The 27073-nt window shown below is 35.2% G+C and overlaps 1 protein-coding gene across 1 annotated transcript in view; it reads right to left on the bottom strand.

The window, feature by feature from the left end:
* The window catches only part of LOC144971927 (QRFP-like peptide receptor), a 253300-nt gene that overhangs the window by 173688 nt on the left and 52539 nt on the right, over positions 1 to 27073 (bottom strand). Inside the window, exon 3 of the mRNA XM_078913005.1 lies at positions 2078 to 2412. Coding sequence (XP_078769131.1) covers positions 2078 to 2377 — 300 coding nt within the window. The 5' untranslated portion in view covers positions 2378 to 2412. The remainder of the gene's footprint in view (positions 1 to 2077; positions 2413 to 27073) is intronic.

The following is a 27073-nucleotide window of genomic DNA, read 5'->3' on the forward strand; positions in this document are numbered from 1 at the left end:
GCATTTTCTTTTCTTGTATATTATGCTTCAAATGACACCTTTACTCTGCACTTGAACCAGATGCAACAAAAAACATCACAAGAAACACGAAACAGTAAGTTTTCGTAATTGTCAATAATTATTTAACTGTTTACGTATTTACCTTTCATGTTAATGTATTTCTTTTTCATTCTTAAGATCCAATCGTGGTGTAGTGGTTTAGCACTCCACTTAGTAGTCAGTAGGTAAAAATTTACCCCAACAGGAAATTTAGTATAATTAAAAAAAAAAAAAAAAAAGAAAAGAAAGGAAAACACGCAAGCCACCAGGATATGATAGTAAATTGTCTATCAAAAGTGAGTAGTTTTCTTAGTGGGGGTGGGAGTCAACAGACTTTGGCATTTTTTTTAGTGTTTTGGCATTTTTTGAGTCTTCCCCTGGCATTTTGTTGAAAAATAATCTGGCAACCCTGGAAAGGTGACAAAGCAAGAAAGAGAAATACACGAAAAAAAACCATCTCCCAAAAATCAGTCTAGGCTAGTTTCTCAATTTGATATTTTCAACAAAAAAATTATGTTTGTGCTCATTGTATTCGTTATACAAAGAGTTGGTGGGATCTTTCCTTTGGTAGGATATGTGATCCATCGTCTCAAAACGGTATTATGTCGCGATGCACCTGATAATAAATGTTAACTTTTAAGGTTACCTTATGGAGTTAAACAAATACATTCACTGAGGAGACGATATTGGGTTTCGTTTCCTAAACTACAAAAGAACTGAATTTCCAATTTCAGATCAATTTGACATCATAATTTTTCTTTTAGTTGAGCAATGAGCATTTAATGAGCATTTATATAGCATAATATCCACTAAACGTGTTTTACAAGGGTTCCCCAGCCAGCAGCAACACTTAACATGTAGGACAAAACATGACGCCTGCTTGGCGATGTCAATTTTTTTTCTGACAGGGACAACGCTGTTAACGGCCATGTATTCATTTTACACCCGAGTATGGTGGGAGAATGTGAGTAAAGAGAGATAGCATTTTCCAAGGACTCGACTATAAGCCGCTCAGAGCGAAACTCAAACCCAAGACCATCCAATCCACAAGATCGCATAGCCGATAATATTCATGCTAATACAGTTCCAGATTGACACGGTGAGGTCACATCTATAAGGATCTATTTGATTACAAACAAGTCGCTTCTTTTCTTCTCTCTGCTATTATTCTAAAGATTCAATAAATCTTACGTTATATCCACAGTAACGCTATAACCGTACAGGAACGAAGGTGTGTGTATGGCCTGGTGCAGGCAGATGGCCGCCATAAGACTGCTATAAAAACGGTAAATATTCAATAATACCGACATTATTCAGTCAGACAGAGGTAATATGGGGGTTAGGTAAGGAAATCTATTTTATAAATCGAATGAAATTTCATGGAAGAATTTGCTTCTTTCGAGCAGATTTTAGAAATGCTTTGATTAAGGTACCACCTGCTAAGCGGAGTAAAGATTGATTCAAAATGCAACTGGAAGAATTCACGATTTCGTCAATTTGGGGAAATATTGCCAGCTCTGCTATTCACCGACAAAACACATAATTTTCTATTTTGGACTGAGATCTTTCGAGTTCAGATATCGATTATAATTGCCGCTCGACCTCTCAAAAAGTATGGAAGCCGAGTGTTCTTTGAAGTTTTAGGATTGAGTCCTATTGATCTGTCATTTAAATCAAAAATAGAAGTTCTCTGGCTATGTATTAAAATGGTCTGTATGTATACGGCTCATTCAAAAATGCTTTTCTCTGTGGTCATATAGATAGTATGCGTTTGGCTAAGAATCTCACAATATTGCCATCCGGAAGTATTAGAGACCAACACGCAAAATGTGTAACGATGAACTTTTACTCTCTCTCTCTCTCTCTCTCTCTCTCTCTCTCTCTCTCTCTCTCTCTTTCACCTCCATCCCACCACTCTCACAAATACACACAAACACACATACACACTCTCTCTGTCACACACATACACGCACACACATACACACACACACAACACCCGCCCACACACAACATTAATTAATTAATAGAAAAACCCTACCTTAATGGGTATGCAGATAACAACCAACAGCAGATCGGCTGTAGCCAAGCTGAATAAAAACACGTTCGTCGTCGTCCTCATTCGTCTGTAGTAAGCTATAGAGAACACGACCAATGTATTCCCCACAATGCCCAGGATGAGAACCAGGGTGTACGCCAAGATAAGAGGGAGGGAATCCTCTAGGGGCACATCGTTGAAAGAGTCACTTATGTTGTAGTCAATGCTGCCATTGAGCAAAGCAGCGTCGTCTGGGTAGTCCACATAGGCGAAGAAGCCACCAGAACTCGTGGTAACTTCCATGTTTTATAGTGTGTGGTCTAGATTATTTATTGACTCTGAAAAGACCAAAAGAAAAAGAAATCATAGTTTTACACATGTTTTCTACACTTGTAAAATTTAATTTAAGTAAAAAGCATTTGTTCACAGCCACTAGGCTCATGGAGCAAATTTATCCCAGTTTCTAGAGCGTGAAACAATTGGACAATAGCAAATTACTTGCTACCCTTTGAATTCAACACTTTTCTATCGTGAAATCTAATAGACCAAGATACGAAATCACTGCTGGGTGAGGGGGGGGGGGGGGGGTGTGAGGTGGGGGGGGGGGGGGGGGGGGGGGTAGCAGGTGGCAGAAAAAAAAATCTCGACTTTACCCTGGATTGATCCCGGTCTCTTTTCTTGTGAAGCGAGTGCTCTACCGACTAAGCTATCGGGACTCCCGAAATTGAATCTAAAGAATAAATATAGCATTTGTGACCCAATGTCCCAATCTGGCATGACGCCCGTGTGATCCCAACAAGTGAATTTCATGTTTAATGGATCAGATATATTTTGGGGGTATTTTCTCACCCATTAAAATTATACTACTACGAGTATATTCTATAATATAAACTTTACACAATTCCCATTATTATTTTTTTTTCAAAGACCTGTCATAATACCGATCTGAGGTGGTGGGTTGGTTTATATGTATATCTACATCTCAGTTTTCCGCTTTGTTTTCACTCAATGCAAGTGGCACTATATATATATATATATATATATATATATATATATATATATATATATATAGATACATATATATATTTATATATATATCAGTGGCGGTTCTAGCCTATTTACAGTGGTGGGGCAAAGATGATTAGGTCATATATATATATATATATATATATTATATATATATATATATATATATATATATATATATATATTTTTTTTTTTTTTTTTTTAAATTTATCTTTTTATTTTTTTAAAGTTATTTATTTATTTATTTATTTTTTAATTATTTTTTTTAATTATTATTTTTTTCACCTTTAAAAAATAATATTTCAACCACAAATAATCACATTCATAATGAAATGACAATACCAGTAGATTTTGATTATTCCCAACGTAATCAAAAATGAATCACGAAAGAGAATACAACTAAAAAATAAAGCGACGAGACATAATGCGACAACACCTTGACAATACAAGTCCATTTCGTTCACTCGAAAAATTAAAGATTTGCTTTAATCCCTCAACGGCGAGATTAATATTTCTGTTACATTACTGGTTTTCAGTAGTATGTAGTAACCATAAAGTTTTAATCGAGAAGCAACAACAGCGATATGACTCGAGTTTCATTCAGAGCTCAAATTGCATTTAACTGCTGTCTTGATGATTAGAATGATTGTGCCGGTGGTGGTAGTGGTTGGAATAGTGGTAGCGGTGGTGGTGGTGGTGGAGGAGGATGTAATTATGGTAGTGGTTTTGGTGGTGCTGTTGGTTAGAATGATATTTATGGAGACGATGACGGAAATTTTATGATGATGTTGATATTGTTTTTATTGCTATTGTAGTACTTGTTGTTAATATTGTTGTTGTTGTTAATGATGAAGATGATGATGATGATGATAATGATGATGATGATAATGATGATGATAATGATGATTATGATGACAACGACGATGTCGTCGACAATGATGGTTACCATACGATATTACAATATTACAAAGTTTATTCAATCTTAGGCTTTCGACAATAAATCATACAATTTGATGACCACATACATGAAAGTGGAAAAAAATGGTAAATGGAACCAAACAATAAACTGATACCATTAATAACCACAAAAAATACAACAATAGTAATACCACCAATACGTACAATAATAATAATAATAAAATAATAATAATAATAATAATAATAATAATAATAATAATAATAATAATAATAATAATAATAATAACAATAACAATAATAATAATGACGATAATAATAATAATAATAATAATAATAATAATAATAATAATAATAATAATAATAATAATAATAATAATAATAATAATAATAATAATAATGATAATAATAATAATAATAATAATAATAATAACAATAATAATATTACCATCATCATTACTACCACCACCATCATTACTACTACCACCACCGCTACCACTATCACTACCACCATCACCATCATTATTACGTTTCCAATCATTTTTTCTCGTTTCTAAAAATTTGATATCTATCAAAACAGACGAAATTCCGGTCATTTTTTTAAAGGGTAGTTAAAATATCTACGATTTTATTAGCCCTAAAAACTACGATTTTTATTTTCCTATTTCAAGTAGGCAGGTCTGCTATGACAAGTATCAGTATCAGTTCCATAGTCAAAAGAAGACCAACAAAAACACAGTTTATTTAATCTTAGGCTTTCGCCAATACTTCATACAATACAATTAAGACAAAATAATGTTACCAATTTCTCCTCAAGCATTCGTTAGACTATAACAATAACGACCGTGTTATCTTTACTCCTCACCCAACCAACCCGAGCTTCCCGCCTCTTCATCGCGAACTATCTTATGTATGTATTAGCTTCAGGACGGGCAAGTACGGAATCTGCCCACCCTTCCGTATTTCCTCTTTAACTTAGAATTCAACTCTCTCCTTTCTCAGAAGAGTATTTCTCGTATACTAATTCAATTGTTGAGAAAACCAAAATGGTGGTTGTATTTTATATATTTATTTAGTCGTGACTTTTGAATAAAAGTGTTTTGTTTTATTAGACGGAATACATAGAAAATTACATTGTTTTGCAAAATTATTTTAGTCTGGCAATAAAAATACAGCGGTAATTACTTTAAGAATTAAAAAAAAAGAACTAACAAATTAATTTGTTAAAAAACAAAACAAAAAACACCCCAAAACAACAACAACAAAACAAATAAGAAAACAATTTAAATAAATGAGTTTTGAGAAGCACTAAGAAAACGAGAAAAAAAGAAAAGTTTAAATGGATAAACAAATATATAAAAACAACACAAATTAATACTAAATTGATATAAAATTAGTAAATTAATAAATTTAATTCAATACTGGAACATTCCCAAAGTCATTACATCAATGGTACCAGCACAAGTAAGGCAATAAATAAGAAAAAGTTCGTTTGCCAAAATCTCGATTTAGTTTTCACTGGTTAATAAGGTGGGCTCATTTGAATTAGCCCGACCTAGTACTAGAGAGGCCAGTCAGCAAAAATCGGAGTTAGTTCACCGTCAGGCGACGTAACGATGAGATGACGATGTGGCGGATGTGGGGGGGGGGGGGGGGGGGGGGGGGGGGGGGGGGGGGGGGGGGGGGGGTGATAAAAAAGACCAGGAGCGTATCCTGGTTTATGCATTACGGGATGCATGGTGATTCGCAATCTCTTAAAAGTACACACAAATTGATTTCAGTACGAAGTATAAAGTTTAAGTAGTAACTTTTTAAATTATCTAATTTAAATTTGATTATTTCAGACCTGGTAATACAGCATATAACTTGAAAAAACAGGCTGGTATTTGCCCACCCTGCCCATTATTACCAGCCGTCCCTTTTCTGTCTTCACCTCCGCAATTCATATTTTTCAGATTACGGTAGCAATATGAATTGCGGAGATGAAGACAGAAAGACAGAAAGTAAGAAAGAAAGAAAGAAAGAAAGAAGGAAGGAACCAAAGAAAAAGAAGGAAAAAAAGAAAAGGAAGGAAAGAAAGAAAGAAAGAAATGGAGGAAGGAACGTAGGAAGGAAGTGAGGAGGAAAAGTTATAAATGTAAATGTCTTTTATGTATCTCAGCATTCCAGATACTAAAAGTATGTATGATAGAAAGGGGGGAATAATTTCATTGTATTCTGGAATTATCTCCCTTGGTAATAATATATAATACTTAGGCGAAACTATAAACCGGCGAATTACATTACTTTTTGGTTGATGAAGGACGTAAATGGTTTGGGAGAGATACTTGCTCTTACGATATAATTATTGATATCTTACATATGAATATACATAGTTCCTGGTTCACCAACATTTAAAGTTGATTCCGGATCATAAAATATCGACATCGACTAGATCAGTCATCCCGGGGAAAAAAATGAGCATTTATATAGCGCAATATCCACTTAACGTGCTCAATGCGCTTTACAAGGGGTCCCTGGTCAACAGCAACATTTAACATGTAGGACGAGACATGACGCCTATTAGGCGATATTACAATTTTTCGGACAAAGACAACGCTGTAAACGGCCAGGTACTCATTTTACACCTGAGTACGGTGAGAGAATGTGAGTAAAGAGTCTTTTCCAAGGACTCAACTATGCGCCGAGCGAGGCTCGAACCCAGGACCTTCCGATCCGAAAGCGAGTGTCATACCACTTGACCACATAGCCGCACAAACCTCATGCAAACCAAGTCACAACCATCAAAACTAGAATAGGTCAGCTTTATCTCTATGCCATGGAGCAATTGTGTTCAACAGATAGGAAAATGTTCCTATGTGTTTATTGGCACCAACACTTTCAAACAATGACAGTTCATCAAAACGCTGAACTCGTTATCAACACGATGCTTCTCACAACGAAAGAGATGAAGTGGAAGAAGAAGAAGAAGAAGAAGAAGAAGAAGAAGAAGAAGAAGAAGAAGAAGAAGAAGAAGAAGAAGAAGAAGAAGAAGAAGAAGAAGAAGAAGAAGAAGAAGAAAGAAGAAGAAGAAGAAGAAGAAGAAGAAGAAGAAGAAGAAGAAGAAAGAAGAAGAAGAAGAAGAAGAAGAAGAAGAAGAAGAAGAAGAAGAAGAAGAAGAAGAGAAGAAGAAGAAGAAGAAGAAGAAGAAGAAGAAGAAGAAAGAAGAAGAAGAAGAAGAAGAAGAAGAAGAAGAAGAAGAAGAAAAGAAGAAGAAGAAGAAGAAGAAGAAGAAGAGAAGAAGAAGAAGAAGAAGAAGAAGAAGAAGAAGAAAGAAGAAGAAGAAGAAGAAGAAGAAGAAGAAGAAGAAGAAGAAGAAGAAGAAGAAGAAGAGAAGAAGAAGAAGAAGAAAAAAGAAGAAGAAGAAGAAAGAAGAAGAAGAAGAAAGAAGAAGAAGAAGAAGAAGAAGAAGAAGAAGAAGAAGAAGAAGAGAAGAAAAGAAGAAGAAGAAGAAGAAGAAGAAGAAGAAGAAGAAGAAGAGAAGAAGAAGAAGAAGAAGAAGAAGAAGAAGAAGAAGAAGAAGAAGAAGAAGAAGAAGAAAAGAAGAAGAAGAAGAAGGGAAAAAGAAGAAGAAGAAGAAGAAGAAGAAGAAGAAGAAGAGAAGAAGAAGAAGAAGAAGAAGAAGAAGAAGAAGAAGAAGAAGAAGAAGAAGAAGAAGAAGAAGAAGAAGAAGAAGAAGAAGAAGAAGAAGAAGAAGAAGAAGAAGAAGAAGAAGAAGAAGAAGAAGAAAGAAGAAAGAAAAGAAGAAGAAGAAGAAAAGAAGAAGAAGAGAGAAGAAAGAAAGAGAAGAAAAGACAAGAAAGAAGAAAATAGAGAAGAAAAAGATAAAGAAGAAGAGAAGAGATGAAGAATGAAGAATTAAGAAGGAAGAACAGAAGAAGAAGAGACAACAACACAACAACAACAAACAACAACAACACACAAGAGGGAGAAGAGTTGGGGGTTGTTATCTAATTTTCTTCTTTTACATGGTGAGCACACATGAACATGACTATGTATTGAGGACGACTCGTTCAACTAATAAATAGACTCGGACAAATCTGAATTTTAAAAAATATTAACATTCTTTCTATTGCTTGTCTTTGTTTCATTTATTTATTTTTCTTAAACAAACCCAGTGACGGTACGATGTGAGGGATAGTGCGAATTAAATGATAAACAAAATCACAATTCACATTGGAATTAGATATTAAAAATAACTACCCATCGTACAGGTCAGAGACGCACTTGAATCAAAACAAAGATGGGTAAAATCAAGATGTCGTTCAAGATCGTGTTTTGTAGAGAATTCGTATAGACTCACCAAAATGATTAAAAATAACCATTCTACATGTCAACACAGCAAAGACTTTGATTTCATGTAGATGTTTCAAGTTATACTTAAATGAAAATAAACATTGGCAGAATTAATTAAGGTTTATTTTTTCATCAGTTTGTTGTTGAGGTCGATAACATTGTTATGTCTAGACTGGAGGTAGAATAAATTGACTGACCACTCACTGCTCAATAAATACTTATTTCCTCTCGACTCTCTACTTTATTGACGATGACAACAGTACTGTAAGAGGTCAAAACTAGAGTGAGCGACCTTCATTAAGAGAATAATATCGCCGCATAATAAATTCAAAATATGCCTTTTATGATTGTCTAAAGTGAGCTAACTTCAATTACCCTTGCTTAACTTAAAATATCGAAGAATAATTATTAGATTCTTGAACCCCCTGGTTCCCAATGTCGCTGCGCGTTGACAACGAGTTACATATATATATATATATATATATATATAATAATATATATATATATATATATATAATATATATATAATTATATACACCATCCGGAAGTATAACGGACCAACACATAAAACTATGTGCAACCTTTAACGTTTATAGTCTGGTTAATACCGTTTAGTGAGAATTACTCATAGACGCGGATGGCAAAAAAAAAAAAAAAAACAATAACAAAGACCCGAGTGACGTCAACTTCATTCTATCTGGGCTCGAATTGTGTTGTAAAAGACCGAGGCAGACGGATTTTTGTTTTTATGTTTTTAAGGGTTTCACGGCGCTTGCAACACATTAAGGTCATATCAGCGCCAGTAAAAAGGAAGAAAATGGGATAGTAAAAAGTTATAGAATTACAATTAAAGTACCCAAGAAAAGATAATACAAAGGGGAATTGGTTCAAAGAGGAAACAGATGTAGATTCCAAGAGCACACTATCAAAGTACTTAGTTTGAGATTGCCTAAAAGTCTCATCCAGACACAAGCACAGGTCCCCACTAAGAAGAATACCCTCAAATGTATACAAATCATATATAACTTGTAAACAAAAGATAATACAGTGCATAACAGAGAGATGATTTACAAGGAAAAAAAATACCATCTCCCAAAACTAACTATACATTTGACTGTTTCCCACTCAGCCAGGGCATCCGGCCAGGGCCAGGAAAAAAACAAGTAATCTCATTCCAAGGCAAAGACAGAAAGCAGGTTGGAAAACAGATATAGGGGGATAGAATACATAGTAAGTACCTCCCTGCCATCTATGGCCGGTCGGGAACCCCACCCAGGAGGCAGATTGAAATTATAAAGAAAAAAATACGTAAAATCTTCCAGGACAACAATCTTAAAATTCGATTTCCTAGACATAACTATCAACCCGAACAGCGGCACCTACCAACTATTTTCCAATAAACCCAACATCCCACTGTACGTCCAAAGACAAAGCAACCACCCGCCATCTATTATTAAAAAAACCCATTCCAGATAGCATTTTATATCTAAATGCTTTCGAATACGATTTATTCGACCTAATTCCAACCAGATATATATATGGTCTCATCATATTTATTATTGGTATGAATCATTTTTGCATCGCCTGTGATGAGCTCAAAGTGTAGCAAGCGCTGTAAAAATCCTAAATACAAAACAAAACTGCAGTGCTGTCCTCCACCCCAACACCGGAGGATTCTAATTATTTGTCTTTGTAATACAGTAACATGTTTCTGTGCTTGCATCTAACAGGAAGGGGAGCGAGTGACACACCCAACGCAGTAAAAAGTAAGCGAGCAATGTTACTCAAATGTTTGTGTATTTTGTTAACTTATTATTATTATTATTATTATTATTATTATTATTATTATTATTATTATTATTATTATTATTATTATTATTATTATTATTTTTTTATTATTATTTTATTGTTGATGTATTGTTGTTGTTTTTGTTGTCTCAGTTGTCATGATCATATTATTGTTATCATTATCAGTCTATCATCATCATCATTTTATTTATATATTAGATTATCATTATAAATTATTTTTATTATATTATTATTTTATTGTTATTATTATTATTATTGTTATTGTTATTGTTATTGTATTGTTATCATATTATTTTATTGTTATTATTATTATCATTATTATTATTATCATTATTATTATTATCATTATTATTGTTATTATTGTTATTATTATTATTATTATTATTATTATTATTATTATTATTATTATCATTATTATTGTTATTGTTATTTCATTTTTTTGCCAGCGCCAGCAAGATATAATACGTATGCAACCGAACCGCATAATATCAATGTAATGACGATTTTACATTAGTGGAAATGGTGGCAGATGTACAACTAATCGTGAAATATCAATATGGCCCTGGTCATGACGTCACAATGGTAATGATGAGTGAGTGTCATGATGAAAGGTTACGAAGCTCTGACAGTACACGGGTATAGGGTAGAGATTGGGTGCTGGGTGAAATGATGGTGATGGATGTCCGATGACGACAGGGTAACAAGAGTTGGGTGTTGTAGTGGTTCGTGATGGTGGTAGTGATGTTGTTGTTGTTGTTGTTGTTGTTGTTGTTGTTGATGATGATGATGATGATGATGATGATGACAGTAATAATGATAATATTATGATTACAGTAAAAATAGTGGTTATAGTAGTAGTAGTAGTAGTAGTAGTAGTAGTAGTAGTAGTATAGTATAGTATAATAATAATAATAATAATAATAATAATAATAATAATAATAATAATAATAATAATAATAATAATAATAATAATAATAATAATAATAATAATAATAATAATAATAATAATAAAATAATAATAATGATAATAATAATAATAATAAGGTTCAATATGCAAGGCGTTCTTCAAAATCATCCATCAGTTTAATTTGTATTATTCCAATTTTAACCTATGATTCAATTCTGTTTTTTTATGCACTTAAAGTGATCAAGGCGTCCAAGATCAATTACAAATCTTAATATTTACGATGATACGCGCTCGTACATTTTTCCCCGACAAAAACCAACGCTGTTACCGGCACACAGCGGGACTCGAACCAGAGCTTGTTTGTTATATTTAGGTCATATCAGCGCAGTAAAGAAGCAGAAAATGGAATATAGTAAAACGTTATAGAATTACAAGTAAAGCACCCAAAGGGGAATTTGTTCAAATAGGAAACAGATGTAGATTCCAAGAGCACACTATCAATGAACCTAGTTTGAGATCACCTAAAATTCTCATCCAGACACAAGCATAAGTCCCCATTAAGATGAATTCGCTCGAATATTTACAAGTCATATACAATATGTAAACAAAACATAATACAGTGCTTAATAGATGATTTACAAGACAAAAAATATCATCTCCCAAACTCTCAACTATACATTTGACCGTTTCCCTCCAGCCAGGGTTAGGACAAAACCAAGTAATCTCATCCCAAGACAAAGACAGAAAGCAAGTTGGAAAACAGATATAGGGGGATAGAAGACACAATAAGTGCCTCCCTGTCCAGAGAGATAGCATCTAATTTTCTAATCTAAATATATGCTGGTCGTCAATAAACATCATCCATCCTCGCTCTTATACGTCCCATAATTCTTATAATCTGCTATACATCCTGCTATTAAAATAGTTATGCCGCCGTATGATTCAATAAGTCACCTATCCATTATTAGTCCTCCGAAGGACTGGTTACATACACGCTTCCAAGTTAAGGATTTGGAGCCAGAAAAGTAGAAGGCATGACGCCAAGACTTTACTTTCCTATTGTGATGAGTTTCATGCAGATTGGACAAGATCCTGGATTATGATAAACCTGGGGCAGATTTGCGAGCCCCGTACTATACTATTGGCTACAGGGTCATAATTGTATTGTCTGTAGATTGACTGATGATCAGGATATTACGTTAATATCGACCTTTCATTGTCGTCATATATCCAATTTTCTCCGTACATAACATCGGATATTGTATGGTTATTCTCGTTGAGGTAGATTGTCACCTAGACAACGCTATTTGAGAGAAAATTAATGATGCCTTTAAAATAAATAATGATAATATACTCAAAACTTGGTTCAATTTAGCACATTGTTTTGACCTCAATATGGATGCTATGCGTTTAGGTAAAATACTTACAACATAACTTACCAAAACGAAAACCATGTCTAACCATGGACGTATAATATTTTCTGATTGATATAATTTTGTGAGAACAATTCACAAAAATGGCTGCCTTTAGTGAGAATTACACACACAAACATGGATGGCAAAATACAAAAACAAAGGCCATCCTCGTTCAATCTATAGCTGTTTACGGTTACACGTAGTTTTCTGTGTTTGTACGTTATATCCGGCTAGTTAAACGCAGAGCATCAATATAAATTCACGTCTTTTGTTGGGTGGTTGGGGGGGGGGGAGGGGGGAGGCCGAAAGGGCTGAGTGGATAAGAATGAATATCGTCAAGGGAGGATCCTAGTATGAGCTTCTCTTTGACCAGTTAGAAAAGTGAGTGGAGCAGGCACTTTATGTTGATAGCAACAATAGATGAAGTGAGTAGGAAAGTGCTAGAAGACGATAGAGAATAAAAACTTTTGCGGCGGTGATGGGGGTTTGAACCCGCGACCTTACTGGTACGACAACTCCGCCTGGCCAGGGAGAGCGTGACTCTTCCGTATGAGCTATCCACCTCTACCGTATGAGCTATCCCCGGCGGAGATGTTGTACCAGTAAAGTCGCGGGTTCAAACCCCCGTCACTGCCGCGACAATTTTTATTATCTATTGTCTTCTGGCACTTTCCTACTCACTTCATCTCTTATTGTTTAACCAGTTAACTGCCGTACCTCGCGTGATCCCTTTTTACAAAGTCCAGGTTTGAGCGTTTTTGTCAAGAAGAGGGTCATATAAATCGATCGATATTTGAAGGACGAGTTCTCTGCCAAAATTTTATAGGGAATGAGATTAGCGGAAGAGTAGCGTCCCTTGATTGGACGTCACCGTACAGAGAGAACGTCAAAATGGTTTTGTGCATGCGTCTCTCTCGTCCTCGCTTTCGGTGAAGTGTCTCATGCCGCACAACCAACATGACATTCTCTCTCTAATAACTTTTCCGCTCGTGACTTCCAATCAAGGGACGCTACTCTTCCGCTAATCTCATTCCCTATAAATGCGTGTCTTTCCAGAGTACGCCTTCCAGCTGGTTAAAATGATCCTTAAAAAATATAGAACATGCTGCTTACTTTATGGTTCAACACTTGGATAACCACGCCTCTCGGACTGTCGTCATAATATTGTAAAAAAATCAGTGATTCGTAAACTCCACGGGTTTTTAATATCGATGGTATGTGTCTAAGTAAAATACCCACAGTTCTATCGCTTGATGAATAAAACCAACACAGAAATCCATGTGTAAACTTAAACGTTTATATAACACGATCGAGAAAATCGTGTGATAACTAGTCACCCATCTGGCGGTATGAAAACAGTAACAATGATCAGAGAAAGGTCGAATTCATTCACTTTATTGTTTATAAACAACCAACTATGTTTGAACGGGCTCGTGTGAAGCTGTGTCACAAATTCCATGTATAGATAGTATGCGCTTGGCTAAGAAGCTCATAACATTGCCATCCGGAAGTATAACGGACCAACACACAAAACTATGTGTATCCATGAACGTTTATAATTGGGTTAATACAGTTCAGTGAGCATTACTCATAAACGCGGATGGCAAAAAACAATAACAAAGACCTGAGTGACGTCATCTGCATACTATCTATAGATAGTATGCAGATGACGTCACTCAGGCCTTTGTTATTGTTTTTGCCATCCGCGTTTGTGAGTTGTTCTCACTAAACTGTATTGACCAGACTATAAAAGGTCATGGTTACACAGAGTTTGTGTGTTGGTCCGTTATACTTCCGGATGGCAATGTTGTGAACTCCTTGGCCAAGCGCATTCTATCTATGGATAAGGAGTTCACAACATTGCCATCCGGAAGTATAACGGACCAACACACAAACTGTGTGTATTCATGAACTTTTATAGATAGAATGCGCTTGGCCAAGGAGTTCACAACATTGCCATCCGGAAGTATAACGGACAAACACACAAACTCTGTGTAACCATGAACTTTTATAGTCTGGTTAATACAGTTTAGTGAGAACAACTCACAAACGCGGATGGCAAAAACAATAACAAAGGCCTGAGTGACGTCATCTGCATACTATCTATAGTCTGGTTAATACAGTTTAGTGAGAACAACTCACAAACGCGGATGGCAAAAACAATAACAAAGGCCTGAGTGACGTCATCTTCGAACTATCTATTGATTGGTCAAAAATCTACTTGTTCATTCCGGCATATTATCTTGAAATAGATCATAACTGTATATTTTCCTTTTGGATAGAATCGATTACGGATAGGATCTTTTCATTTTTCCACTCTTGGTGGAATTCCTCATTGTTATGATTGCCAAAGACATGAACGCAATTTTCAACTCCTTCAATGTTTCCTAGCACTTCCTTCGAATTGTTGTCTAGTTCAAAGGTCACTCCCTGTTTTCACGAATATGTGCCAAATAATATTGCCCTACATATAGTTTTGATGTGTGGGTATTTCTTTCTTACCGCCAGCAATAATGCGTTGTAAATAGTTATTGATATTACAATTTTAAAAGTAGGAAACTTACTGTTATCTAGACTGTATTCTCAAAATATTTCCATTGTGCGACATTGTAGCATTTGCTTGGCGGTCGCTTTTGGACGCTTTGGTCCATGATTCGATACCCGCTGTGGGCAGCGCAAAGTTGAACGATTGGGAAAAAAATTACACCGAAACTATCTCACAACACTCTGGTGTAAAAGGATACAGTAGTCTTTGTAGAAATGTTAATAATAGTGGTTTACAATCGTCATGTCTCGTCCTATATTTTAAGGGTTGCTACTGGGCTTGGCACATTTTTTAAAGCGCAACTGTGGATACAGCTCTATACAAAAGATTCAGTATAATTAGGTTGAATTCAAATGCAGCTGTATCTGTTTAAGCATTTGTCTTGATTTGTGTGTTTCATATTTATGTTTTATCGCATGGACTATTTTCATGGCCAATTCTCGTGCTCAATGCTTGAAATTATTTCCCCAAGCAAACGCTTAGTAACCAAATAAAATCTAAGTACATTCGCATGTAGCCTATCCCCTAGGCTAATCAATATCTTGAAAGACATCTTTCTAAAAACGCTTATGAATGGGTAGATGATGATAAGAACAATTTTGAAGAAGAAATTTAAGAATAGGAGGATGAGAAGGAGGAGGAGGAGGAGGAGGAGGAGGAGGAGGAGGAGGAGGAGGAGGAGGGGAGGAGGAGGAGGGGGATGAATAACAAAAAGTAGAGGCCAAAGAAAAAGAAGAAGAAATAATGAAGAGGAGACAAACAGGAGGAAAAGGAGGAAGAGATTGAGGAAGAGAAGACGAAGAAAACATTTTAACCAGTAAATAGGAGGAGATCAGAAGTACGCTCGTATGATTAGAGCCGACACATGCGATAAAAGATTGCATAAGATGCAGTTATCTTCCGATTTCGCCAAGTGAAAGGTCGTAGAGATTAGATTTAAATAGATTTCAACTTCAAATGCTACAGTAATACGCACGCATTTAAAGGTGAAAGATTTTAACTTTGAATGATGCGTTTATACTCGAACAATATCAAAGGTCGCATAAAGTTTAGAATTTACAAACAAATTTCCTGTTTATTTATTATATGTTGGATCGTAAAGGAGACCCTTGAATAAAGATTTAAAAAGTGTGTATGAAAAGACGAAGCAAGAATGAAAAATACAAGGAAAAAACCCATCTCAATAAATCAGCCGGTTGGGAAAGAAGGCTGATTTTTTTGGATTTATTTTTTTTTTGGGGGGGGGGGGGTGGTTTTCTCTCTTGTATTTTTCTTTCTTGCTTTGTTTGTCAGTGTTTCATACAAACTTTTAAGATCTGCTCTCTAATTTTCACTGAGACATTTTAATCTATGTCTTGCAAGTTAACTAGATTGGCCAATGTTTTTTTTTTACCCACTCCCATACTTCGTCCTTTCTTTGACCTCTCAACAAAAATACACCCAAAAAACAATCACAAATCGGTGTGGTTTTGGTTTGTTTGGACTGATGTGATGGGAAAGGAATTGCATTTGAGGCTGTGAAAATAGGCTTCAACAGTCGTGACGTCACTTTTCTCGTAATGACACATAGTAACTTAGTAACTGATTCTAAGCTATCGGAACAATGGCGGACGCCCTAATGAAATACTTTTACGACGAGCATAAAATAAGTGTATCCAGAGGAAAAAAACATAAATATGATCATGTTTTGACTTTTATACATTCTGATCACGTGACATGTGAAAAAGTTCTAGCCAACATGAAGAATATAAAATACCGATTTTCTTTGTTTAGAACAAAGCTGCTGGTTGCTCGCGGTTGTAACATCAGACTATTGGATCCAATTTAGGGAGTCAGCCTTAGTGGTAGATATAAATCTAAAAATGTGTGAGTGAAACAGTGGCAGACAAAGCTGAGTGAATGGTACGAGAAAAAGATACCATCCTCAAAATATCAGCCCATCTCCACTGGGGATCAAACCTGTTATAATATAAATATAATATATATTATGAAGCATTTATAAAGCGAATACATCCACTCAAAGGTGCTCAAGGCGCTATGAAAAAAAAAAGAAAAAGAAAAACAAAGACAAAAAGAAAGTTGTTACAATCAATGCACAAATTAAAATAAACAACGGGACTCAAAGGCACGGGAATAAAGTTCTGTTTCAGATTCTTTTTAAAAAATTCAAATGAAGGGCTGGATCTAGTTTTAAAACTTATGATATTTTCCATAACCGATGGGCACTGATAGAGTTAGCTTTAGTGTTAAATTTGTTAGAAAATTTTCTTACGATTATCAATCAAGAGTCAGCAGATCTCAAAGCTCGCGCTGGTTTATAGGGAGACGTTAGGTACTGGATGTAAGGAGGGAAAATTTCTCTCGATTATCATTTTTTGAAAACTTAAAAACCTCTTCAGATATTCATCATAAGACTATGCTGATTGGTGGATTAGAACCGCTGTTGCCATGTTTTTTTTGTTTGGTTTTTTTTTGTTTTTGTTTTTTTTTAAAGGAGAACCAATACACAAACATGAAAAACAAACGATATATTTACAAATTGCAAAGGAAATGAGAAGATAATTATTTCTAAAATACTCACAGGTAAGCAGCTTTACCATATTTCCTACAAACGGTATAAATTAATCCTCTCAAATTTACGACGATGGCAAATGATAAGCAAACGTGAAGAAACAGCTGAGCAGACAATTTTACAGGGAAATAATATCTGAAAAAAGTTTGAAATTCAATGCCAGAAAGTAGAAAACAATTAAATGTGACCCATCGCCCGAAATCGGTATTATGTCGGGTGGTGTGCATTTTAACCAGTTAATTGTGAACTCTGGAAAGACATGTACGAGTAATTAAAAATTTGGCCAGAAAACTCGTTCTTCAAATATCGATCGATTTAAATGGCCCTCATCTTGGCAAAAATCTCAAACATTGGCCCTGGCGAGGTCTTCATTAAGCCCCAGATTTGAGAGTTTTTGCCAAGATGAGGGTCATTTAAATCGATCGTTATATTAAGGACGATTTTTTGGCCACATTTCTAAATTCGTCTCTTTCCAGAGTATGGCAGTTAATTGGTTCAATGCTATTCGATTGTTCAATTGACCAGAAATATGAAAAATAAAATTATCACTTAAAGAAAATATATTCATTCTCCTCAATAAAGCTTTAAAAAAAACATAAACAACAACTCTACATTCAATTCTTAGTATATAATTCGACCCAATATAATACCGTTTGAGGCTTTAGGTCGCAAATGAGAAATCCCCCCCCCCCCCTTCATCCCTCCAAAAAATCAACCATCCCCTACTTGATATCGAATCGCTGAATATCTGATTGCCGAACAGATGTGGAATGTTTCGTTTATATAATAAGGATAAGGATAAGGATAAGGATAAGGATAAGGATAAGGATAAGGATAAGGATAAGGATAAGGATAAGGATAAGGATAAGGATAAGGATAAGGATAAGGATAAGGATAAGGATAAGGATAAGGATAAGGATAAGGATAAGGATAAGGATAAGGATAAGGATAAGGATAAGGATAAGAATAAGAATAAGAATAAGAATAAGAATAAGAATAAGAATAAGAATAAGAATAAGAATAAGAATAAGAATAAGAATAAGAAAAGAAGAAGAAAAGAAGAAGAAAAGAAGAAGAAGAAGAAAAGAAGAAGAAGAAGAAGAAGAAGAAGAAGAAGAAGAAAGAAGAAGAAGAAGAAGAAGAAGAAGAAGAAGAAGAAGAAGAAGAAGAAGAAGAAGAAGAAGAAGAAGAAGAAATCATTTGTATAATAATAATAATAATAATAATAATAATAATAATAATAATGAGAATAATAATATTAATAATAATAATAATAATTTCATGAATTCATGCTCTAAGGCGCTTTACAATAAAACACGAATTCACAAAGGGAAAATAAAACCATTTGAAACCCGAGCAATGCTTTCGTCATATATTATTTACCGAATTAACCTACAAATTATGATTACACGTCTCCAAAACTGATGTTTATTTACATTTGATTTGTTGTTATTTAGATCTCTCATTTCTTAGCGATACACTTCAAGTAACTGGTAATTTGTCATTACGCATTTTTTAAAAATTTAGAAATTCGTTGGCTAAGAGTAATTTCTTAACTCTCTCTCCTTACCAGCCATTTTCAGAATTTTCCCTGAAACTTCACACCCACCCAACACAGATTTTCTACTCAAACAAAAGGATCAAGTACTTCTATACATCAAATTGTCCAGTGTCTAATTTTCATCGCTTTAACAAAGTATCTTCTTTATAATTTGTGATATTACAAGGGATATCAGAAATATAAAATTGTTGGTTGCCTCGTAAGAAATGTGATGATTTTCCTGTGGATGGTAAGGAGAGGGTTAAAATCCAAAACTATCATCTCTTGTCCTTAGACATTATCTCTTCTTCAAAGCGGATCCTTGTTGGAGCTAACCTCTCAAACAGTCCGACTGAACACCTTTCTGGCTCCCAACTGAGCCATGCGTCCTACCTCTGTGGTTGTTCTCCATACAGAACTATGTGCAACCGTAAACATAAATAGTCTGATTAATACAATTTAGTGAGAACTATTCGTAAATAAAACCAATGACAAAGAGCTGAGTGACGTCATTTCCGTTCCTTATAGTTCTAAATAAAAATATTTTTGCTTAAAATATATTATAAGCTAAAAAAAAGGATAGTTTGAGAGAACTAATCTTTTTATTACTTATATATTTTATTATACAAAATATTCCTTGCGTATCTATAGTTTACGTGTGGTTGCCAACATAGACAAGTATGAGGGGTATCGAGTATTTTGATAAGTAATGAGTCTCGTGAGATTAGCAACATCACTGGCAGGTATACGTGCACTATCGCATCGCACTTTCCCTTCAAATGACAGCTGTTTTGTGGTTTATCTAACTTTTTCTTTCTATTTTATAATGTTTTTTTTCACCCCTTGTTTTTAATTGACGTGGTCGAGCGTGGAACAGCTTGCTTTTATTCTTGTCAATTTGATTATATTATGTGATTCATTTTGCCTTATATAACTGAATCCAGATAGCTCGGTTGGTAAAGCTATAGATAGTATGCGCTTGGTTAAGAAGCTCACACCATTGCCATCCAGAAGTATAACGGACCAACACACAAAACTCTTCGTAACCATGAACTGTTATAGTCTGGATAATACAGTTAAGTGAGGATTACTCATAAATGTGGGTGGCAAAAACAATAACAAAGACCCGAGTAACGTCAATTTTATTCTATCTACAGCCTCACAAACAAATGAAAGGGACGGGTATCAATAACGGGTGCAGCGGAGATTAGATTGTTATTTTTTTTTTCCCTGACCCTCTCCCCTCAACGTCCATCCAACGATGATTTGGTAGCTGGGTCTGTTAGTTCTTGCGGAAAGTTCTTTGCGATTGGCTAGCGTCCTATCTAATTGAAAGCAATAAATTGTTCTTGTCCGTCTAAATCTATAGAAGCTGAGGTATACTATGCCTCCATAGGCCCTTAAGAACTGCTAGTTTTAGTTAAATGATCTACAGACGTATGCTGTTTGTTCTAAGGAGTGGATTCTTGCCACATTTCTCCTCCTCTACTTCTTCTTCTCTTTCTCCTCCTCCTTCTCCTCGTTCTCCTCATCCTTCTCCTCCTCCTCATTCTCCTCCTCCTTCTCCTCCTTCATCTTCATCATCATCATCATCATCATCATCATCATCTTCTTCTTCTTCTTCTTCTTCTTCTTCTTCTTCTTCTTCTTCTTCTTCTTCTTCTTCTTCTTCTTCTTCTTCTTCTAACAAACCGATTGATCGATAAAATTGATAGGTGCACATAAGATACAAAATATGATCCTTGTCGAATCTGAAATTCCGTGATACATGATGAAGATCTAAACCTTACCCATAGCATTATGTCTGCATGCAAGCTGGTGTTACCAACAGCTGTTTTATCAGTCGTTCTGATAAAAAATTACCAAGTCTGTGATAAATAACAAATCTGCGGCTATGTGGTCTAGTGGTATGACACTCGCTTTGGGATCGGAAGGTCCTGGGTTCGAGGCTCGCTCGGCGCATAGTTGAGTCCTTGGAAAAGACTCTTTACTTACATTTCCTCACCGTATTCAGGTGTAAAATGAGTACCTGGTCGTTAACAGCTTTGTCTTTGTCCGAAAAATTGTAAAATCGCCTAACCGGCGGCATGTCCCGTCCGACATGTTAAATGTTGCTGTTGACTAAGGACCCCTTGTAAAGCGCTTTGAGCACATTTAGTGGATATTGCGCTATATTAAAAACTAAATTTTTTGGATGAGATGTGATTTTCGGGTGGGTTTAAATATAGACCATTTTAAATTGTAAAACGACGCCAGTGTCAGCCTTTAAACATGTGATAAATCTAAGACCTTTAGTAAAAAATTCGGTCGCTGGCAAATTTATATTAACATAATAATTTATCACAGAAAACACGATAAACCGAATGTCTCTCTTGTTGAAATACTATGACTGTTATGATTCCCTCAGGGATTTGGGATGGAAAGGTGAGAAATCTTTTTCCACCCACATCCCACTTCCATCGTTATAACAGATCCTCGTTTCCCTTTGGCCTTGAGTCAATTGGGATAACCTTTGACATTTTTTCCTTCCATAATTTTGTTTAAAAAAGACAGCGAGTATGGAAATTGTATTACATTTCCATCTTTACATTTCATTTTGTGTTGTACTAACATAAAAACAAAACTGCGCATATACATTTCAACAAATGTAACAACAAAAATCCCTAAAACTGTAAAGAAACACGAATAGAAATGTAAGTGAAAAATGCCTACACCAGAATTAAAAAAGAAAGAAAAATACAGATACAAGGGGAATTAACTCTAAATCCAAAATGGCCAAAATACTTGTCGTGCGCTTTGGAATTTTGCAAAATTACATCACATTTAAATCAAGATCTTTATTTAAACCGGTGTTGCAATCTCATGTTTGAATACAAATCATGGAATAAAAATGGTAATAAAAGACAGCCATTAATTATCTGCAATTTTATATGGAATATTTGATGGATGTTGCAATCGTAGAACAATACTACAAAAAGAATAACATTAAGATCAAAATGTTCTCTCCGTGTACAAGTACAAGTGTGTGTCCACGTTATTTTCGTGTACGAATCTGTGAAGGATAGAAAGACGATGAAATTGTAATCTATGAATCGATCATCAAACAACTGGGGCTACTACAGAACGACGACGACGATGATGGCGACGATGATGATGATGATGATGATGATGATGATGATGATGATGATGATGATGATGATGATGATGATGGCGGTGGTGATGATTGGTGGTGATGATGATTGGTGGTGATGATGATGATGATGATGATGATGATGATTGGTGGTGATGATGATGATGATGATGATGATTATGATGATGATGATGATGATGATGATGATGATGATGATGATGATGATGATGATGATGATGAATCATCCAATCATAACCCAAAAAGAACCATCTGTCTGATGTTCTTGATTGTTTTCCCTCTTTTTTTCTTTTGAATTGCACTGAATGATAGTTTGGTTTTTTTTTTTCGAATAATCCTTTTCATATCTTCCAATTGTGAAATTTAATTTTCTTATCACAAGTGATTAATTTTTGAATAAAATTTCTCCAAAGGGAAAGTTTTCCTTAGTCTCTTATTCCAAGGGGATACTGGAATAATCTATCTATGCGTTAACGATAAAGCAGCGTTGCAAAGTAAACTATGATGAAGATGTCTTGCTCAAAGCCACACAGCGTGATGGCCCAATCGAACTCGGCAGCCACAGGGTATGAAGAAAAGACCGTACCGTTGAGTGACGGTGCCCCTGCTAAGCTACATGATTTCATCATGCCATTCATTGAGGGGTTGAAATGTACTTGGGCTGATCAATGCTGCTTGTCTTACTTCCGCTGGTTTTTCTCTGAAGGATGGATACAAGATTGTGATTCCGATAGCTCATTTGGTAGATCACTCGCTTCACACGCAAATGGACAGGGATCGATCCCGAGTGACGTCGATTTTTTTTTCTGAACCCCCCCCCCCCTCCCACCCACCCCCTCCCCGGCTGGCAGTGATTGGGTAACTTTGTTAGATCTGACGGAACGTAATTAAGGATAGACTAGCGTCCTGTCCGAAGGGTAGCAACCAAGTACTATTTTCCGTTTAACGCCATATAAAATTGGAATATTCTATGTGGACTAGAGTTGAAAACCTCAAATACAATTCAGCAAGTATTTGTATTGGATTATCAATTTCTCTGGGTTTTTTATTTGCCTTTTCTTTCTCTTTTTTTTTATCATGCTTTTGTTTAGCATCAATGGAAAGTAGTGAATTCCCCTTGCAGTGCATATCTATATTTATCATTGAAATGAGGACATTAAATACTAGGGGTGTGAGACGAAGCAGATATAAATGTGAGATAAAAAAAACATTATATTACTGCTATTCTTAAGACGTAGAGAATCTATTGATTTCAGAAGGTGGATGAATGTAATGAATAAAAATGACTCACTGTTAACCTTGTCTATTTTTGTCTATTCTGTTATGCCACACTCACGTCTCAAAATCAAGTATTATGTTGATTGTATGCGTTTCAATAAAACACTCATCAGTTCTGACCGACATTTCAATCTTATCAACACGCAAAACTATGTATAGCTTTAAACGTTTATAGTCTGATTGAAAGAATAATTGGAGGAAGCTGACAAACGAATTTCCACAAAGCTGAACGTGAAAATATATACAACTGTTGTATGACCAGCAATGTTATATGGACTAGAGACAGCAGCTACAACAAGGAAACAAGATGAAGTTGAGGTGGCAGAAATGAGAATGTTGAGACACTTGGCTGGACAAGAAAAGAAAAAGTGAAAAATAAACGAATTCGAAGGTTGACTGATGTTTTTTTTGTTTTTTTTTAAAGGGTTTTACGGCACTTGCAACACATTAAGGTCATATCAGCGCCAGTAAAAAGGAAGAAAATGGGATAGTAAAAAGTTCTAGAATTATAATTAAAGTACCCAAGAAAAGGTAAGACGAAGGGGAATTAGTTCAAATAAGAAACAGGTGTAGATTCCAAGAGCACACTATCAAAGTACTTAGTTTAAGATCACTAAAATTCTCATCCAGATACAAGCCCAGGCCCCCACTAAGAGGAACACACTCAAATGTTTTACAAATCATATATATATACATATACATATATATATATATATATATATATATATATATATATATAAAGAAAGAAAACATAATACAGTGCATAACAGAGAGATGATTTACAAGGATAAAATATCATCTCCCAAAACTAACTATACATTTGACTGTTTCCCTTTCAGTCAGGGCACCTGGTCAGGACCAGGACAAAACCAAGTAATCTCATTCCAAGACAAAGACAGAAAGCAAGTTGGAAAACAGATATAGGAGGATAGAAGACGCAGTAAATACCTCTCTGCCCACTATGGGAAGTCAGGAACCCCACCCAGGAAGGTTGACTGAAGTGAAGAATGCATCAATAAAGATGAGATAAGATAGATTGAAATGGTTCGGACATGTAAAGAATCGAAAGAGGGAGTGCGTGTGGGAAGGAAAGTATTGGACTTACAATTCGCGGGAAAGAGGAAAAAAGGGACGCCCAAGGACTAGATGGTTTTATAAGGTAAAGGACGATATGAAAGAACTGGCCCTGGAAGAAGATGATGGTCTGAACCGAGATGCATGGAGATGCGACATTCATTATGGCAACCCTGCAAAATGCGGGACAAGCTGAAAGAAGAAGTCTCATTGAAAGAATGTAGTGAAGACTTAACGCTCAACTGGCAGTTTAAAAACAATAACATAGAGCTACGTGACATCATCGTCATTCATTCTATAGCAATAGGCTTCAACAGTCATGAAGTCACTTCCCTCGTAATGACGCATGGTAACTTAGTAACTGGCTCTAAACTATCGGAACAATGGCGGACGCCTTTATGAAATATTTCTCCGAAGAGCACAACAGTGTATCCAGAGGAGAGAAACATTATAAATATGATCATGTTTTGACTTTTATACATTCTGATCACATGACATATGAAAAGGTCTAGACAGAATGAAGAATAAAAAGTACACATTTTCTTTGTTTAGAACCAGGCTGCTCGAGGTTGCTGGGCGATGTGACATCAGACTAGTGAATCCAATTGGAGATTAACCAATTGACTGTTGTATTCTGGAAAAACTCATATTTAAAAATTTGGCCAGAAAACTCGGCCTTCAAATATTGATCTATTTAAATGACCCTTCCTTTTGGCAAAAATGATCAAACCTGGGACCTCGCAAGCTCTCAGGTTTAAGAGTTTTTTGTCTAGATGAGGGTCATTTCAATCGATCATATTTGAAGGAAGAATTTTCAGGCCAAATATTTAAATGCGAGTCTTTCTACAGTACTCAGATAACTGGTTAAATAATATCATATCCCGCCATTCAGCTTGTGTTGAGAACATTAAATATAGAAAAAGATCCACGACTATAGGATTATGGTGCCGTAATCGATGGAACGTGCTGTTAATAATTGGACTCACGTGTATAATCAACAGAATCATAATGATGATAATCTAGCCTACAGTACTCAGTAATAGTAATGTGAATTACTCTTAAAAGAAAAAGCATGTATTTAAAATGTTGGCCAGAAAACTTGTCCTTCAAATATCAACTGATTGAAATGGCCCTCATCTTGACAAAAACAAACCTCTCAAACTTTGTGACTTGCGAAGTCCCAGGTCTTCTGAAATCTCATGTTTGAGTTTTAACCAGGGAGAGGATCCTTTTAATCGCTCAAATTTTGAAGAACGAGTTTTCTGGTCAAAAGTTTTAATTCGTGTTGTTTTCAGAGTACGGCAGAAGTAAGAGGCAATCGAATGCTTTCAAACCAAACGCCAGATAAATCGGAATGGATTCAAAAACCAATAATACTTCTGGTAACTCTCTTTCTTTCCTTGAGAAAGAAGCTTAACTGCGGTTAACGCCAGGGTCATGCCGATATATATATAATATAAATATATATATATATATATATATATATATATATATATTAATCTATGTATTTTTTTATTAGTATTATGTGCAGAGTTTTAATAAGTTTACAATGTAAAACCCTACAAACTGTGGAGTGATCATCGACAATATTGGAGGTGTCCACAAGAAGAAGAAAGAAGAAGAAAGAAAAGAAAAAGAAGAAAGAAAAAGAAAAAAAAAAAAAGAAGAAGAAGAAAAAGAAGAAAGAAGAAAGAAGAAGAAGAAGAAGAAGAAGAAGAAGAAGAAGAAGAAGAAGAAGAAGAAGAAGAAGAAGAAGAAGAAGAAGAAGAAGAAGAAGAAGAAGAAAATTTTTTAAAAGACCCAAAGACCAATTGTTCAATGTTTTACTTTTCAGAGAAAAAAAAGAAGTAAAATTTACACTTAATATTTTATTTTTCAGAAGAAAAACAATTCAAGCCGATACCAGATGGTCATAACTTATCTTGATAGATAACTCTTTGCTTTCACAACCTCTCCCTTTGCGCATTTTTCTTTGCTATATACATCCAACCAATATTGGCTGTTTTTAATTAATTGCTTCCATGTATATCAGGGGGTCCCGATTTCTCAGTTGGTAGAGCATTCACTTCACATACAAAGCGACTAAGATCGATCCCGGGTGATGTCGAATTTTTATTCTCCTGACCTCCCTGTCTACCCAGCAGTGATTGGATAGCTGGGTCTATTAGATCTAGCAAAATGTACGTTGTGGTAGATTATAGTCCTATTTAAAGGGTAAATAGTAATTGCTATTGTTCGTTCCACGCTACAGAAACCGGGAAAAATTCCCGCTCCATAGGCCTAATGGCTCTGAAGGACTTCTTACTACATACATATCTAGGTCTGTCTAGGTCTGTTGACAGCTATAGAAGATAAATGACAACCCTTTCAATCTGGAATTATGTCCTGGAAAGTGACAAAAGTGGATTGAGAGTTAAAATGATAAGAGATATGAC

Source organism: Berghia stephanieae, chromosome 1 (genome assembly GCF_034508935.2).
Source record: "Berghia stephanieae isolate SIO BIC M18660-M18661 chromosome 1, UCSD_Bste_1.3, whole genome shotgun sequence".
Lineage (NCBI taxonomy): Eukaryota > Metazoa > Mollusca > Gastropoda > Nudibranchia > Aeolidiidae > Berghia > Berghia stephanieae.